General features: G+C 37.5%; 1 protein-coding gene across 1 annotated transcript in view; it reads right to left on the reverse strand.

Annotated features, from left to right (window-relative positions):
• LOC139731162 (uncharacterized) overlaps positions 1-14,887 on the reverse strand; it is a 34,680-nt gene extending 19,793 nt beyond the window's left edge. The window contains exons 1-8 of the mRNA XM_071642043.1: positions 14,818-14,887; positions 9,079-9,240; positions 7,638-7,964; positions 6,636-6,749; positions 4,568-4,681; positions 1,938-2,051; positions 1,521-1,634; positions 807-926 (exon numbers count right to left, since the gene is read on the reverse strand). Of these exons, the coding sequence (XP_071498144.1) occupies positions 807-926; positions 1,521-1,634; positions 1,938-2,051; positions 4,568-4,681; positions 6,636-6,749; positions 7,638-7,964; positions 9,079-9,240; positions 14,818-14,887 (1,135 nt within the window). The remainder of the gene's footprint in view (positions 1-806; positions 927-1,520; positions 1,635-1,937; positions 2,052-4,567; positions 4,682-6,635; positions 6,750-7,637; positions 7,965-9,078; positions 9,241-14,817) is intronic.
• Positions 14,888-18,055: the final 3,168 nt, after the last annotated feature.

The following is an 18,055-nucleotide window of genomic DNA, read 5'->3' on the forward strand; positions in this document are numbered from 1 at the left end:
TGTATTGTTTTGTTATTGCATTTTAATCATGAAGTACAGTATGCTTGTGTCCACGATGGCGCGTGTTGTACCATAGTCTTATTTCCCCCTTTTTTTTGTTCTTTTTTTTTCTTCTTCTTTTTTTCCCCTTCCTAAGTTAATTTCATGTCAGTTGACATTGGTTTCTTTGACCTTGTGTACGTATTTTTTGAGGGTCCCATACCCTACAAGCTTTGCTTTTTAAGTGGGACCCTCCATTTCCATTCTAATCTTTGTATTAGGTATATACCTTAGAAACGAAATTCTGTTGTTACTCGTGACCATTTGTACGTTTTCTTTGAAATTGTTATAAATTTGTTCTGTAAATGTATTGTATATATTTTTTCTGTTTATTCAATGGAAATGGAAATAAAATTGAAATTGAAATTGAAAATGTATTTCCTCAATATCTTCTCTTTTTTTGCAAGGAAAATAGAGATCACCCCAAACACGAATTCTAGTTGTGTCCGAAGAACATACTGAAACAGCAGGGGAAAGTAATGACATCACTGACAGTGCTAATACAGATTTCTCCATTATGTAAAGACTTCTATCCTAAAGACATCCTATTACAAGAAGTAAAAGATCTCTGGACCATATTGCATACCACAGTGCGATGAGATGTGAAGGTACTTAGTCTTGACGCCCGTCAACAGAATGACCGACAGAGGAATCGGACAGGAACTTTTGCCATCATTTCAATAACACGTTAAACTGGCTTCCTTAAAGTTGTGGAAAGGTGATAGATCCTCCCACGTTGTAAATAAAGTTAAGTCAATCTCCCGTACCTTCACTGCATGTGGGACCAGTGAATCCTGACGCACAGGTGCACTCATAAGCGTTGACGAGACCGTCGTCTGAACACGTGCCTCCATTCCGGCACGGTGAGCTTGCGCACTCGTCGATGTCTTTACGAAGAGCATAAGAATAGGGGTCCATTCAGAGGAGGAATATCATGGGAAGGTGAATGGTTCATTTAGGGACTATTCTGATTTTGCTTCAAAGACAGGTTAAAGAAGTCTCCATTCCATAATACATTAAGCTAGTTTGTTCACAAGACTCTGATGCTATCATTTCAGCAAAAGCGAAATGTGCGATATGCAAATGCAATATTCCAGAGCACAGCGTGTAAGGTGACTAAAAAAAAACCCCAACTTATCACTGTGTAAACAAAAGGGTGATGACATCGTTCACCACAAATCATGCAATAATTCACTGTCAACATTTCGAGGATTAAGAAAAAATGATGGAAAAACATAAATTAATCATGTTTCACACTTGTAAAAATAGATATTAAAAACATAGTGGGATCGTCATCATCGTTAGAGGTCGCCAGCACAGACGGGGAGCTTTGAGCTATCTCGTTCTTCATCCACTTGGTTGAAATCATTTCCTAAAAAGACAGGCCTTGTATTAACAAATTCAAGTTATATACAAGTTGTGATATTTCACGCGTTCATGTTCTCACAAGATGTATGAACTTTACCAAAATGTTCACGAACCTGTTAAGCATCGCGAGCCTGTGAAACCCTGGGGGCAATCGCAGGTGTATAGAGCCACACCGTCAGAACAAATCCCACCATTCTCGCAAGGGTTGCTGGCACAATCATCGATATCTTTTCAGAATGAGAGACACAGAGGGAGTACTTATCGACATAGAACAAAATACATATTATACACAAATAAATGAAAAACGAAAAAATATACAATAAGTATAGTACATTAGTTTACCAACACAAGGAAACATAGAGAATCACATCTTATTAGTAGCTTTCCCGTCGTATTAGGAGTTCTAGAACTTATCATCAAAGTTGAAAGAGAATAAACGTTTTTGATACACGTTAGAAATACACGCTAAAAAAAATGATATGTCGGTTTCATAATAGGAAAAAAGCAGAATGAAGTGTTAATCGCCTTACTTGTGTCGCACGTTACTCCAGTGAACCCCTCGCTGCAATTACATGCAAACATGTTGACTAAATTGGTACATTCTCCACCGTTTTGACAGGGATCGCTTGCACATTCGTTGATTTCTGTTGAGAGAAATTGTTGTATGGTCCACAATTATTGATGTAATCCTTACATTGGTATTGGGAATAAAAACATTTGATAAATAACTGGCATTTCTAATACATTTCTCTTTTTTTTTCATAATGTAGGCCAAGGCACTAAGTCAGACCTCCTAATTGGCAGTGGACAAGAATGAACTGATCTCGGCATCACATTGCATACCATAATTGTAATGTGATGTATGCTGGTATTCAAATTTTAATCGTTACTCTCGTCAACAGAATGACCGCCAAAAGAATCGGAGATGAACCTTTGCAAGGAGTAAATAAGCACGTGAAACTGTTTCATTCAATGTTGTGGAGAGGTGATAGATCCTCCCCTGTGACTGTGTGTGGAAGAGCTGGGTACATGGCCTGGAAAAGAGGTTCAAAAATCAAGTCATGCCAATCTCCCTTACCTTCATTGCACGTAGGACCAGTGAATCCTGATGGGCAGAAGCACATGTAAGCGTTGATGAGACCATCGTCTGAACACGTGCCCCCATTCCGGCACGGAGAGCTTGCACACTCGTCGATGTCTTTGAGATGCCAAAGGGTGAAAGAATAAGAAGTCCATTTAGACAAGGAATAGGTTGACGATGGGAAGATGAATACTTCAGATAACGATTCTTTTTATTTTATTTTTATTTCCTCAAGGAAAATTCAATTGAAACTCCATTCCACGAACTAACAGGTTTTGATATACCAATTAGAACCAGGAAAACTTAATTGATATCGTAGAAAGAGGAAGGTTACGGAATTGTGTATACATTTTCACATTACATTGAAACAGAAATATCGTTGACAATCACACATGCAGAGTGAATGGGGAAATTATGTCATGCCTTCACAAGTTCCCCATCGGCTCGCATTTTTGGTCGGTCGCTTTGTTCGAAAAAAAGAGGAAAAGATGGTTTATCATAACGATGTGTATTATGTATTATGTAACAAAATGATGAGATGAAAACGATGAAAACATCATCTCGTTTGCTTTCCAATTCGTGACTCCAGATTATATCACTATTATAAACATCTGGAACTCAACATTTTCTGAACCGTTTTTATCCTTTTCCTGATTCTGAATTGCTGTTCTGGTTTGTATGATACACAGGACCAAAGGAAAGAAAATGGAGGGCGCAGGTGTGTCCACATCACAGGAAAAAGGGCTTTATTACGATAGACGGGAACAAGCAAAAACCCAATCATGAACTCGACCTTTATGAAACATCACTATTGTACACCTGATGATCATCATTTTTCGTTGTCGAAATTGCATCCGCATTGGGCCGCTAGTCACCTTGGAACAAAGATTCGCATTAGACCACGAACTTCCCAGTGAGAGCAAATGTTTTACTTGCAACAGGCTCATAGATATGAGAGCGCTTTTTTTTTTCAGATGAGAAAAATCAAGAACAGGAATATGATCATACATAGCTACTCCATGTAAGGCAAATAATAAGATTTTTTTTTTTGACATTCAATGTATTTGCATGTGCCTATACTTTGTGGAGCCATGAGGTCTCTTTCGCGTCGAGCTAAAGCACATTATTGTCATCATTATTGTCAGTAAAAAAAAAAAAATGTAGTAATAATCGTTATTATCATAACATTGAGAGGGAGAAACTGTGTGTATGATGTACTTGTAGCACAGATCTGCGCCATTTGAATCTGAAAGCACAGCTAGAACAGATCTACAAATAACGAAAGCAAAGTAAGTTTAATGCTTGACTTATAGAGTTCACATTACCAGTCTGACAGCGCTCCCCCGTGAATCCGAGGTTGCAGGTACAGGAGTAAGCGTTGACCAGATCATTGCAGCGACCGTTTGGTGAGCACGGGTTTGACTGACATTCGTCGATTTCTATAGTAGTCAAATTATTTGGGAGACAAATTTTCCATTTACATATTAAAACAACCTTGCCAATTAGAGGGGAAAATTTGACAATAATCTCTTTATAATCATCTGATTTGCATGTACATGGGAAATCAAGGTATATAAGAAAATTTGAAGAAGAAAACTAGATGTGGAGTGTTGTAATGTTTGAAGTAGTAAGAATATAATGCAACGTTTCTTGAATTTAGAATGTTTATATGTTCATGTACTATGAATTGACTTGAAATTAATTGAACTATAATTGTAAACTTGTTTTACGTGGCCTCATGCCAAGATGGAATAGAGACTTAAAAGCGAGTAATCGATGGATGTAAGCCTATACATCCCATCCGGAGGACTGTCTAATATCAAATATTGGGAATTAATGTTAGCTATGCTTGTACGTGTATAAGATGAAGTGATTCCAGCGACAATCACAGTATAACACCTATTGTACAAATATCATGCTGTATGTAAATAATTCCTCTGTATTGATCCTCATCGAAGTATCTAAAAACGTGCAAATGTGTCACAGAATATCTGCATTACGCATTTATTTTGACCGACCTGGATTTTCCTCTTTAATGTGCGTTAAAGTCGGCTGTTTGTCTGATCTGCTTCTAATTACCTGTCTCACACTGATCGCCAGTGTATCCATCAACACAGAGGCAGGTGTAGCCATTGATGCCGTCGAAACAAGAAGCTCCATTTTGGCACGGATTCGGGTCACATTCATCGATATCTGGATACGACAGGGAATTCTTACTTTCAATCCATTATAAGCAACCAATTATACTGGATACGTCAAGAACAATGATAATACTATAGCATTAATGATTATGCAATTCGTATGTTCCACACAGTTGTCTGTGATGAGTCTGCTTCTCATCCCGCTTCCCATGTATTCACTTTCTCTTCTTTTGGGTCAGCATGACCCTTCATTTACATATTAACATAAGTTAATAGATCTTGAACATCAGCTGATGGTTGATCCTTTACCCTCTCTGGATGGAGGATATATATTTTCCAATCTATAAAGCCGATTAAAAAGATCAGAATTTATGGCTGGAAAACATCATTGTAGAATACTTTGTTGACCGTTTTACCGACCTTCTTGTGGATTTATATCTATCATTCTTAACAGACAATATCGATGATAGATTTTCCTAGTGAAAGTTGAGAATGTGAGAATGACAATTGAAACCAAAATATAATGGGACCGTCATTAACCGTCAACCTACAACCACGATCATTTGACGCAAATAGTTGTCAATTTATTTCACGAACGTACTATCTTCCTTATGTCTCATCCGATTTTTGTCATCTTTGTATCGTTCTGTAGGGAACATTTTTCTCTTTCCTTTGAAGTTATTTATTTTGGGATGGATTTCCTCTTTAATTTAGGGATATTTTTATCACATGATAATCACATCTAACACATTCTAATCACTGTAACTAGAAAACTGAAAAGGGTAAGCACTATTTGGCCACCCGTCCCGCTTCATCATGAATATTCATCAGGCAGTAAGATACTGTACTAGTAAATGGCAGAACGCTGGATATTTGCTATATGAGTGTAAAAACGTATCGCCGGGAAATGTAAAATTCTCGAAAATTGCATCGACGGGGGATGTAAAAACGTCTCGCCGGGAGATGGAAAAATGTTCAGTTTTGCCGAGAAACTTAAAAACGCTGCCGGGAAAAGTAAAAATTATGTATTTCCACGGTATTACGGCTACCGGTAGATGATGAATATTCATGATGAAGCGGGACGGGTGCCCAAATAGTGCTTACCACTGAAAAGAGGTTGCCAGTTTGATGAATGGATTAGTCTTTAAGGATCACTTGTTTCTTACTCAATTCACAAAAGGTTCCAGTGAATCCACCCAAGCAGTCACACGTGTACTCGTTCACTCCGTCAATGCAAACACCGCCATTGATGCACGGGAACGAAACACAATCGTTGATATCTGCATTCGATATAAAGTATTCCGCGGAAAACATCGTAACTATGAAAATATCTATGTGAACGCAACACACCATTACTTAAAGGTCTGCGAGCATAAGCTCTTCTTAAGGTGTAGTCCTTTCTGAGTTCCACTTGTTATTCGTTTTCTAAAAAGACATGATTGCTCCGAATCGAATGGATTTTTGGCATATGACGCTGGTGATAACCATTAAATAAAAAACGAGGTAATAATATCATTTTCCGAGAGTGACGAAACAGCAAAATGAGATATGTCTTGGCTTGTGCTATGAACAACAGTTCTGCGTATACACGTATTCGAAATGTTTTGTGGTGCTGGCTTAATTAGTTTACACATAGTACCTACGTTTCCGAGGTAGAATAGAGGAATGAAGTCAGTTTGATACTCGGTCCTGTCCCCGTTAAAAAACTTGGTGAGCAAGTGGGGCTTATTTTAACACCTAGCTTGGCTTGTGGGATTTCAAAGCACCAAAGGGGACCGGGTGTTCCTTCTAACAAATCTGAGGTCTAACAGACGCGATTTTGGCTCAACTTTATACTTAAACGCGTTGGTCACACATTATCGAAACCAGATTATCAAAGTACTGGAAAAAGCTCCCATTACAAGTATACGACCATGACGACTGTATCAGGTAGAATCACGGAATCTTCCTCACATATAGGAGGTAACTTCAGTAGATTGCCACAGACTCTTATGATATTGTCTTACTTATGGTACAGTTCTCCCCCGTCCATCCGGGCATACATGAACACTGGTAGTCGTAGAGGAGATCCGTACAATTTCCTCCATTAAGGCACGGATCTTCGGCACATTCATCAGTTTCTGGCCAAAGACAGAAATATTTTCTGTGAGTGTATACATGGTATAAGTGATACTTTTATAACGGTCAGATAGTTGGTGCATTTTTCTCGGATGGGTCGTACACAAAACAACATCATCGAACACTGGCAGACAGTGCATCATATATGACATACAAAAATCGTAGAGATCATGTAAATCACTAGAAAGTGATTGGAAGGTAAAGAATGGTAAAAAAAATACAAAAGTATAGAATTATGTTTTTAAGTCAGTTTTAATTACAATCAAAATTTCGATTTGAATTCATTGCCATTGCCATTTATTTTCAAGAATACAATATACAAACCTTAATACACTAATGATAATTTGAGTTGTGGTAAAATGTTAAATTTGAGAGAAAAATTACTTTTTAAAAACTTTCAATAAATCATTTCGATACAGGATACCAAGAATTGTGCATTTTTTGTTTCACAATGCTAAAACTATAATGCAGGGGACCGTCACGATGACATACATAACGGTGCTTACAGAGATTACAGCGTTATCCTAGTAACAAATCAACTATGTGCTCTACACACGATAGAACGGTGTAGAAAATGAAATTTCTATTACCTACTTGACATTTGATGATGTTTGATTTTTCTCTCTCTGAATGTCATAAAAAAGACGAGAAACATTTAATCTGATATTGGGATATTGTAGATTTGAAGTTAATACTAACAACATCTTCAATTAAAACTTTTGATGAAGTCGACTATCCATGTCAGGTAGACATTTTTACCTCTTCGTCCCTACTCTGTCAATAGATATCAATATGAATAACAGCTATTGTAAATATAGTCTCAAACGTCAAAATTTGAGGATCAAGATGAATTATATAGAGACGTGGACTTAAGAGACTGACTTTCATACCTGCTATGAAGGTAATATTAAACCCTCTTCGTGTTGTGCTCTGAGACAAGAAGTACACCCACGCCTGATCTCCAGTGACAGTGATCTGTGTCCCAGCTCCTGTAACGGATTCTGTCCCGCTGAAGCTGACATTGTAAGTAGGACCCGGGCCTATTACGAGGTGATCACCGGCATCGATCGCCATGTCGTTGACGGTGAATATGATGTCGATGGCGCCGATGACTCGCACGAGATACAGGCATTGGCTCGAGGCAGGATAATCATTGGGATAGTCGGGGCTAGTGATTACCCCGGTCGGGGTGGAAAAATCTTCCCCGCAGTTGACCTCTGCAAAGAGATCAGTGCCAACGAAAGCATTATTATGCACCTTACTTCCTTCACTTGCCACATCAATCATCCGTTTAATTCGCTAGAGAATTTTTCATGAAATAGTGGTATGTTTGTCTGACACACACACACACACACACACAAGATTATAGAGAGACAGACAGAGAGAAAGCGAGGGGAGGAAGGGAAGAAGAAAAATGCATTCGTGATCATCATTCTCTCCCTCGATTATTTCGTCACTTCGTTGGTCATTCGAGTGTCCATCATGTCATTGTCTCAACTCTTACTCCGTCTTGACTATATAGCACACTGAAACGTCATCAGTCATTCCCTTTTCTATATCTGTATCATATCATTTCAAAATACCAACTGATAACTCGCTATTAAAGAGAGACAGAAAGTGAGGAGAGAGTCTAAATACATTTGCTCAGAATATTTGAGATGTTTTGAAAGGTACGTCAGTAATTCTCCGCTGGGCAAAGCTGCCTCTCCCCGACACCTCTCATACACACACACACACACACACACACACACACACGTTTCATCTTTCATGCACTTTCTATCTTCCTCTTATCGTTATATAGTTCTACTCTATACTAAATTTTAATTACTAAATTGACAGATACTGATCACATTATGTTATAATGAGTTTTAAAGTGACTGTGCAGTACTGGTTGAGGTGGGGATTCGTGTTTTGAACATTCCTAAGTGAGATAATGATAAACCTCTTATGAAATATGAAAGAGCATGCAATTTTAAGAAGGGTTCAACGTTTATTTGATAAAAATTGGTTTTCAAATGGCTGAGATATCCCCAAAAGTGATGATAATAAAAGACCACAGGTCACGCTTTTAATTAGGGTCTCTTTTTCACCCTGTTTTTGGATATCTCAGCCATTTCAAAACCGATTTTCATCGAATAAACTTTTGATACCCCTTAGAATTGCATGCTCTTTTACATCTCACACAGTGGTTTATGAATAGGCTATCTCGCAAAATGTTAAAAGCTAAATCCTCGCCTCGACCAGAACTGTACACACCCTTTAACAGAATCTGCTTCTGCTTCATTTACCTGAAGTGGTTTCTTGAATATGAAAGTATATAGGACAACTTACCAAAAGACTGCTCGCAGGTGTCTCCCTGATAGGCGAAGGTAGTAATGAATTCCCCTCGAACTACCTCACTCCGTACGCAGTGGCAGAGAAACCTGCCCCCTCCTGAATCGCAGGCGGCGCTATTTTCACAAGGATCGCTATCGCATGGGTCTGCCGGTGGATCTTCATTTTATGAAAGGAACAAAATAGTGAATCTTTAAAGACGGATTAGTTTTAAAAACAAGTTAAAAATAGCACACGTTTATCAAATCCAACACAATAGCATATGTAAAAACAGTACATAGTGTTAGACAACGTACATACTGTTTTGTCTAGCTCCATTTTTCTCGTATTGTTATACTGCCTTTTATATTGCGACAATGAGGATGGAAAGCGAACGAAACCGTAACGTAATATATATATATATATATATATATATATATATATATATATATATGGTTACTAGTACTGTACTAGTTGCAGCCCGATGAAAAATTCCAAAAAAAAAGGGGTCATACGGTTTCTCAGTGTTTGCCCTGATTCTCTTGAATGTACGTAGGCCTACTATAACTTGCTGTGCATGATTCACTGCAAAACATACACAGCTAGCCTTCTTTTCGTAGGAACATTTCGCCAGATGCACTGCAACTGTTGTTGTTGTTGTTGTTATTTTCGTCTTCAGATTCGATATACACAATTTGCAAGAAAAATACATAACGGGGGATATAACAAAGAACAGGGGATTGCCCATTCAGCCATATTTGCAATATTATGACTGCTCTTCCACAGGGTCCCACGTACACTGTACAGCTTCCCTTCCAAAAACCTGTGCAAAGTAGGTAATTTTCCTTGTCTTCCCTTCCAAAAGCCCGTACATAGAGGTTTAAATTCTGACCTATTTCCATCCTTGGTGTGTCTCTAAGAATCTGGAGGAAGCATTCACTAGTATTATGTGGGTGTGTTTTACGGCCTTTTTATTTTTTGAAGGAGGGAGCTGAAACGCAGTGCGGAGTAAAGAACTCTTTTTGTTTTCAAACATTGTGATTGTGATATTCAATGAATTTTGGTAAACACATTTCTACTAAAAAAGTAATGACAGAGTCGTGCTTACATAACTGGTAGACTAACAGCAAAAGAGCAAGATAATTGTCATTTCCATCATAAGCTAAACTAGTTTATTATAATAATTGAGGTTATCAAGCAATATACGAAATACATGTACAATGCATGCAACCAAAATAATCAGATAATGCGTGGGAAATCCAATTGAAGTAGGGCTTGTATTTACATGGATTACTCCGGAAATTTAAATAAACATTGGGTGCTGTTTTTTTATTAATGACAGGAAGTTAATGCAGATTTAACTTTTTTCCCCAAATATGTTACTGTTTAATTATGTTCTCCCCGAGATACACAGATTCAAATTACGATAATGTCATTCTAATCCACGAAGCTCTGAAGTTCAATTATTGTATACGACATGATTTTCAGATAAGCTCCAACTGTTGCACTGGAAGTACAATATGAACACACACCCATTATTATATCGATATTATACTCTGCAGTCAGCATTATGATCGATGAACGTGAGGGGCGGCAGGAAGGAGTAACATAATCGTTACATCAGCGACCATCTATTTCACCGGCGGGTTGCCTATTGTGCCTTACAAAAAAAAAGGGGCACTTCGTGGTATTTGTGGCGTCCCGCCACGTTCCCATACAGATCCATTATTTGCTAAATATAAGATTTTAAAAATCAAAGATTTGTATCTTTTTTTTTTCAACTTGATCAGTTTAATTTCAACGCAAATGCACTGCCCTGTATATTCAATTCAATGATTACACGGAACCAGTTTTTTTTTTTTTTCATAATTTTCCCACTAGGCAATCTAATGAGTTTCATTTACCCCTCCTGAGAACTTTATTGGCTCAGAATACATTTATATACACAGGCCCTAGATTCTGGAATTCATTAAGCTGCGAAATGAAACTTTCCTCTGTCTTTTTTTTTTTTGGTCTTTTTTTTTGGTCTTCTTTTAAGCGGAAGTTGAAATCCTTTTTGTTAAACCCTCTCTGATGTTTCGTTTTCATTAGGTAAGTCTCATCAGCCACAGGGTTCATCATCCAACCATCAATCAATTAATCTCTGAATTCATTATAATGAAATAGCCATCATAATCTTTGCACGGTGTGCAGCCACCAGCTGTTTGAAGCACCTCTTCAATTCCCTCTTTCGTTTCCTTGATCAGCGTGTAGGCATTCTCTTTTTTCCTTCTTTCCTTCCATTTTTCCATCCATTCTGTCTAGTCGTATTATGTTGCTGTGCGTCTCCTGTTTTGTTCCGTCTTGTCTTGAATTATATTTTTGCTAGGTATATACAAAAAAGAATTTCATTAGATTCTCCTTTGAGTGGTCCACAATCTACAAGCTTGCTTTTTAGTGGACCTCTCAATTCTTTTTTTTTCTCAACTGAAACATAGCCTTGTATTATTTTTGCAAGTATGCATGCATATATATATATATATATATATATATATATAACACTTTATTTGTATCATTTGATATCATTTGCAAAGTTGTATGCATACGTTTGTGATGTAATTCCTAATTTATATTGTGTTGTGTTCTGTTGGAAAAAAGAAGAAGAATGAAATAAATGAAATGAATTGAATTGAATTGAATATAAAGCCCGAAAATTCGACATTGGTCTCTGAATACTCAGTTCTCATTTTTGGCCGATACATGCCATTGATCATTAATACGTTTTTAATTTTCTGAGTTACGTCTGATTCCATCTTTTCATGGACCAGAGCCTAGATCGCAGATTTCCGATTCTAAAAATAAAAATGCTCCCACGCGCGTGGGAGATTGGATACACCATTTTTCATAATTGATCACGTGAACATTAATAGTAGTAGTAATGGTAATGATGATGATGATGATGATGATAATGTAATAATAGTAATACTATAGTAGTATAGTGATAGGCCTAGTAATGATAATAATAACAACAACAATAATAATAATAATAATGATAAAAGCGATAACAATAACAATAACAATAATAACAATAACAATAACAACAATAAGGTCTACTTTATCCAGCGTAGCCTCTTCAGTGTTGTTACCGCTCTCTGTACCAGAGGGCCCTGCCATTTTTACTACCTTAGCGTTGCCAGGTCCCCACTTATATCTGGGTCGATAGGGACATAAGCACTGGGCGGGAATCGATCTCGAGTCCTCCAATTGGGAGTCGGGAGTCATATCCACTATGCCACGGTGCACCCATCATAGACGATTAAAGGAGACCTCCAGATTATTTTTAGACCTTTATATTTGAATATCTATAACTTTGTTATACCAGGTACAGAGTTTTAACATATATAATCTTTCGTATAATAATGAAATAAGGAATGAGAATGTTTTCAAAATTCATAACAATCACAATGAACAAGGATGACATAGCAGCTTCACATAAGAATGCGTCATTGGGTACTCAAGGAAGCAGAACAAAAGAAAAAAAAAGTGTGCGTACTATACAGATTAACTTGTTAAGCAAGTTAGATTGTAAAGGAATTACATTGCTTACATGACTGGAATATGTGAGCCTCCTTTGTCATCATCCTTGCTCAGTGTAATATGTTTTGGGTTTTTGCCAACTTTGTGTGTGTGTGTGTGTGTGTGTGTGTGCGTGCGTGTGCTTATGTGTGAAGGTCTGCGTGTCTTAGTCTATTTTCTTCGCCTACACCCTCGTTTCTCATTTGGGAATTCGTTCCTTTTTTCGTGTCTGATCAGTCTTTTGCGTTTCCATACGGAGGGGTAGAGCTATACACTTCCTCATCACCCCTCATACAACAAAGCTGCAGACATACAGAGATGGATAATGGTAGGCACCCCTACATATTAGCGCATTTTTGTAGGACAAAGTCAGAAACCCTGATGGGTTAAAAACCCGCTGTTTAGGAGGACCAGTGTGCATTTCACGCGCGACTGTAAGCATGGCAATTATCTTAATCCCTATAAAGATTGTTCAATCACTTTGTCGCAACTGCTCTTTCGCGTCGTTTGTCTTAAACCACAACACACACAATTCATGCTTCTTCCTGGATACATTCAGAGATTTGCGAATGAAATATCTTTCGAACTTGTCCACATTCTGGGTCGTGATTTGCTCATCATAGTGTTCTCAAAAACGTCTTGAAACGCACGCCATTTCCGAATACGTCGTGAGAACTATATAAGCACAAACTGCGCAGAAATGATTTTCGGCTCCATTTTCAGGACACATTCGAATAAAATCTTTTCCGAATGTTGGAATTTTGCTATTTTTTCAACTGTCGCATCCTTCGCATGCAAATCCATCGCCTGCTCAGTGAAAACAGTCCTTTATGCGCAAGCTATAGATTCAGAATGACGGGAACAAAGCTTTGTCCACAAACTTTTTTTCAGTTTATATGTCAAAAGGATTGAATGAAAAAAGATCCAACACTATGCGCTTTTCCACACTGGGGGACATGGCTGAATGCAGTGGTATTCGCAGGACCTGTCATTGTGTGAATCTAAAAGCACAATACCGGTCTTCGTCGTGGGTAAACGAAACCACCGCTCTCGGGAATGTTTCCGCATGCATGGGTGCCAATGTGAGAATGAATGGGTAACTAGATACACCAGGCAAAAGTGTCATAATATTTGTTAACTGCCCGTGAACTGTGGGCAATAGGCATACTACAACTCTCCCCCACCCTCTTTTATATCTTTTACCCTTGTATACTGTAATTATAGAGTTAACATTTAGAAAAATCTGGTGAAAATAACATGAAGGCTAATTGCTCTTTTCCGCAACCTGCATCTGCAATTTGGAGAGAGCATAATTGGTAACGAAAATAAAAAAAGTATAATGTTGATCTGGACAACGAGAACTGTTCTTTTCCTTTATTTCTTTAATCATCTATTTATATTTTATTTTCTGGGGGCCCCCAATGCAATTGTGTCTTTTGCTGGACTGTATAGGCCCTACAGAGATCGAACTGCAGGTAACATTAAATTTCCTATGGTGATTTCCGCATGGGTGACACCGTCCGCCAACGTAGCGAATGAACGGGGTAACGACTTTCAGAAAGATATGTGACAATACTTCGTCTGCTTTCCCTTTCCCTTCCCCCAAGTCATCAGAACCAAGTGTATTATGAAAATAAAAACCAAGGACTGAATGTATTTTGTTTATGCCTTCTTCCGCTGACAGTTCATAATCTATGCATATGATGATTATAAACATGTGATCATTGTTATAATTAGAGGTATACTTTTAAGATTAATAGGAGCAGCAAAAAATACAGAAGCAGTATGCGAAAGACTGGACTTCCGTTTAGGCCTCATCACCTCCATGTTCATAAGAATGCTATACACATGTAGGGCCTGCATTTCCACACACATACAAATATTATGGTAATCATACACACAAATATAAATGATAATCATACACACAACACATACATTTATGAATTTGATACGCATTTAACAGTAGTGTAGTGTATCTTCCCACATTAATAATATGAACAATTTTGCAATGAATATCATGAACATGAGATACTGATGTATTCAGAACAAAAAAAAATGAAACATAAAATAGCACGTATGACATATTCTGTGATGAGGGAGGATAAAGTAGTAATTGTGGACGGCAGTCCAACCGTTATAATGATTGCAACTTGTTATTACAGGAAACAACGCTTGTTGCAGTATGTAGAAATCACTCCTTACCTGTCTGGGTCAGGGCTACATCTGCCACAGCCAAAAGTACGACCATTCCAAGTAGAGACACAAAATCCATGGCTCAGGCACTAATGCTTCACTTTCACCGCTTTAAAATCATTTTTGTCCCTCCTTGAAGAATGAACGGAGACTCGGTTAAAAAACCTGGATTCTTCAGTCCTTCCCTAGGGCAGGGAAAACGACTGAACGTAGCCCTCCATATTATGCGACATCGCTGGGTAAATGTTTGCCGAGTTATTTTGCACTCGTATACTGGGCCCGTGAGTGCCTCTCTCGCTGTCCATTTCTCTCCCTTTCTCTCTCCCTCTCTTCCCCTCTCTCCTATTCTTTACTCGTTTTGACGGGAAGAGGCGTAGTTTTAGCTTTTATATAATGCGTGCTTAGGCGTGCATGGCGGCAAAAACTAAATGCAATACACGGGTTGCAATTGTATGTGATCACGGAAAAATGCCGTCAGCCTTGTTTGATACAGGATCTCGCATTTGAACAATACCTACTACTAGTATTCTCAAAGAGGTCGTGCATGTACTATTGGACCTATTCTCGTCATTGTGTTTAGCGAACAGGCTCAAAGCAAAAACCCTGTTTTGTAAAATGCCACAGATGATACTATATTTTTCACTCGGGCGGCTAATATGTTAGGTAAGTATATCAATCTGTTAATCCAGTCAAATGCGTTCTGTGTAGTCATCTTTCTCCCTGATCCACCTCTTTTGCACTTCTTAACATGCCGTTACTTATCCCGCGCTGATAGAACATGGAATTTGGAAGTAAGACTAGCTTTTACCCTTGAATGCAGCTTTAAACATGGTCACATTAAAATATGGCAATGCTACTTTCTTTCTTTCATTCGTGCCTAGAGAGAAGTTGAAAGGCTTCCCTTCGTCTCTCGACCTCTATCAAACACACAACTGCACACACCACACCTACACATTAGTATTGCTTTCTCTCTAGCTCTCAAAACACATGAAACCCCAAAGTTGCATGTGTTCTACTGCGGCTATTTGCATACTCCGATGATATGTTTTTAAGAACACTATATTATTACCTTGCCCGTTTATTGCTTCGCATTGCTCTATCATCTTAACCTATTGTCAGTAATTGTGGGAAATATGCATTTAAGGAACAGACCATGAGAATTCAATTATGACATTGTATAGAACGGTTGGATGAATACGTAAACTATGAAATTAATGACGACACTGTTAAAGAACGCACACAAACCTGTAAAAATAACAAAGCCAAGTAATGACAATGATAATTTTATTCATCTTACACGTAACCTTTGCAAAGGCATTGCAGAAAACGATGAACACATTACTGTACATTAACATTTCAAAAGTTCTTGTACATCATTTACACTAGTGAGAGAAAGAGAAAGAGAAAGAGAGAGAGAGGGTATATGCAACACATGACATAATGACCTTCTAAGAATTTGAAGGATACAAGAACATATTCGCACACTACATGATTCGTATGAATACAAATGGATGAGATATAATAAAATGACCAAAGTCGAAGAGAAAGCAAAACAACAAAGCAAATAAAAGGATGCATAAAAAAAATACTAATCGGCTTCGGCAAAAACGTATAAAATGCAGATGCATTCGACACAAACACACAATATTAAGCACGGAATGCTTGGAAATATAGGCTTGAGCATTAAACACTGAATGGTCGCATGCCACCAACCGTGAAGCAAGTTTAATCAAACTGTCTGATTGGTTAAAAATTAAATTCCGCAAGACTTGATTAAATTAGGGAAATTGTACAAGTTCCCGCATAACATACATGTTAGGCCGTAAGAAACATATTCATTAAGCAATACTTTCCTTTATTTTGAACATTTTTAACGGATTATGAAAATAATTGAATAAACATTTGAAGATTGCACAAAGATGCAACCCCTTATTGTGCGAGGTTTGCATCTTCTCAACGCAATTGGCGAACGGTGATTACTATATCTGAATCTACATAATTATCACAATACAAGACTACTCTCCTCTTCGTAAAGAGTTAATTCAGTGAAATATTCTCGAAATGCATGTCTTCTTTGAAATTCTCATAAGATGTCGTTTGAGAAAAAAAAGTCTGGCATTGAATGTTATAAAACACTTCAGAGAGACAGCGTTTCACCATTTGTTCACACATTATAATCATCGGCGAGTTGTAGTTGATTCACATTTTAAAGAGTACCACTAAAATCATCGCAGCCCTAAATCGTTTTTACTTTCTTTAATCACAGATAAAGGTAAATGTTCTCCTCAAAAATAAATGATACGACCGCTCCTGAAAAGGCTGCACCAAAAGTTTATCATTGTGTTCGGGTTTTTTTTTTTTTTTTTCCAATTACAAATTATCACAGTCAGCTTGGATCATAATATCATATGGTTTGCTGCGTTTTTATTAGCATGTATACGAAGTGTTTATTAACGAAAGTTCATGCGTTAAAATGTCAACAACTCATAAAATATCGAATCCCCATATTATCACTTCCGTAAAACAAAACTGGGGATTTAGATGTTGATCAATAACTGCAAGAAAATATCAATGAAAATTATATATTTTCGAAAGAGACAGTACATGGCCATCCTCGTTAGGTTGATTCGTTTACTGTGGGTTTGGGAAATATATTCATTGAAAGGCGGTACGTAAACAACAACTACAGCCATCAGCAATTTCTTAAAGTATTGATATGTACATTCATTTTTGTTTAAATCGCCGTAGCTTCCCTTGAAAAATTACGATCGTTTTTGCAGGCGCATTGACTAGTTATTATACAGTATTCCGAGCAAGTTGAATTTCAAGTTTTCAAGTTTCAAGTTTCAAGTTTATTTCATATTTCCACTTTCTCAGTGAAGGGATCACAAAATGATTGACAATAAAACAAAAGTACAAGATATATACAACCATATCTTATGTTTGAAAAAAAAAAAGACAAACAAACATTAAACACAAATATAAATGGTCATTATCATCTGAGGATATCACAAATCAATGTAAGAAATATGATGGGGCCTACATAAAAGCAATGATGCTTGTAAAAACTGTAGGTTCCCGAATTTATAGGCGTGAAATTATACGGAGAACGGACATGTTTATCTCGACCAAGTTAAATAGATTTGGAAGAACCATCTTTCTATCGGCATACAATAGTACTGTGAAGTAAAAACTTCAAATTGATTATCGTCGCAATTTGTTGATGCACTTCTTTGCCTTACGAAGA

This window comes from Diadema antillarum, unplaced genomic scaffold (genome assembly GCF_040938485.1).
Source record: "Diadema antillarum isolate AM-2024a unplaced genomic scaffold, OU_Dant_1.0 seq00000364_RagTag, whole genome shotgun sequence".
Lineage (NCBI taxonomy): Eukaryota > Metazoa > Echinodermata > Echinoidea > Diadematoida > Diadematidae > Diadema > Diadema antillarum.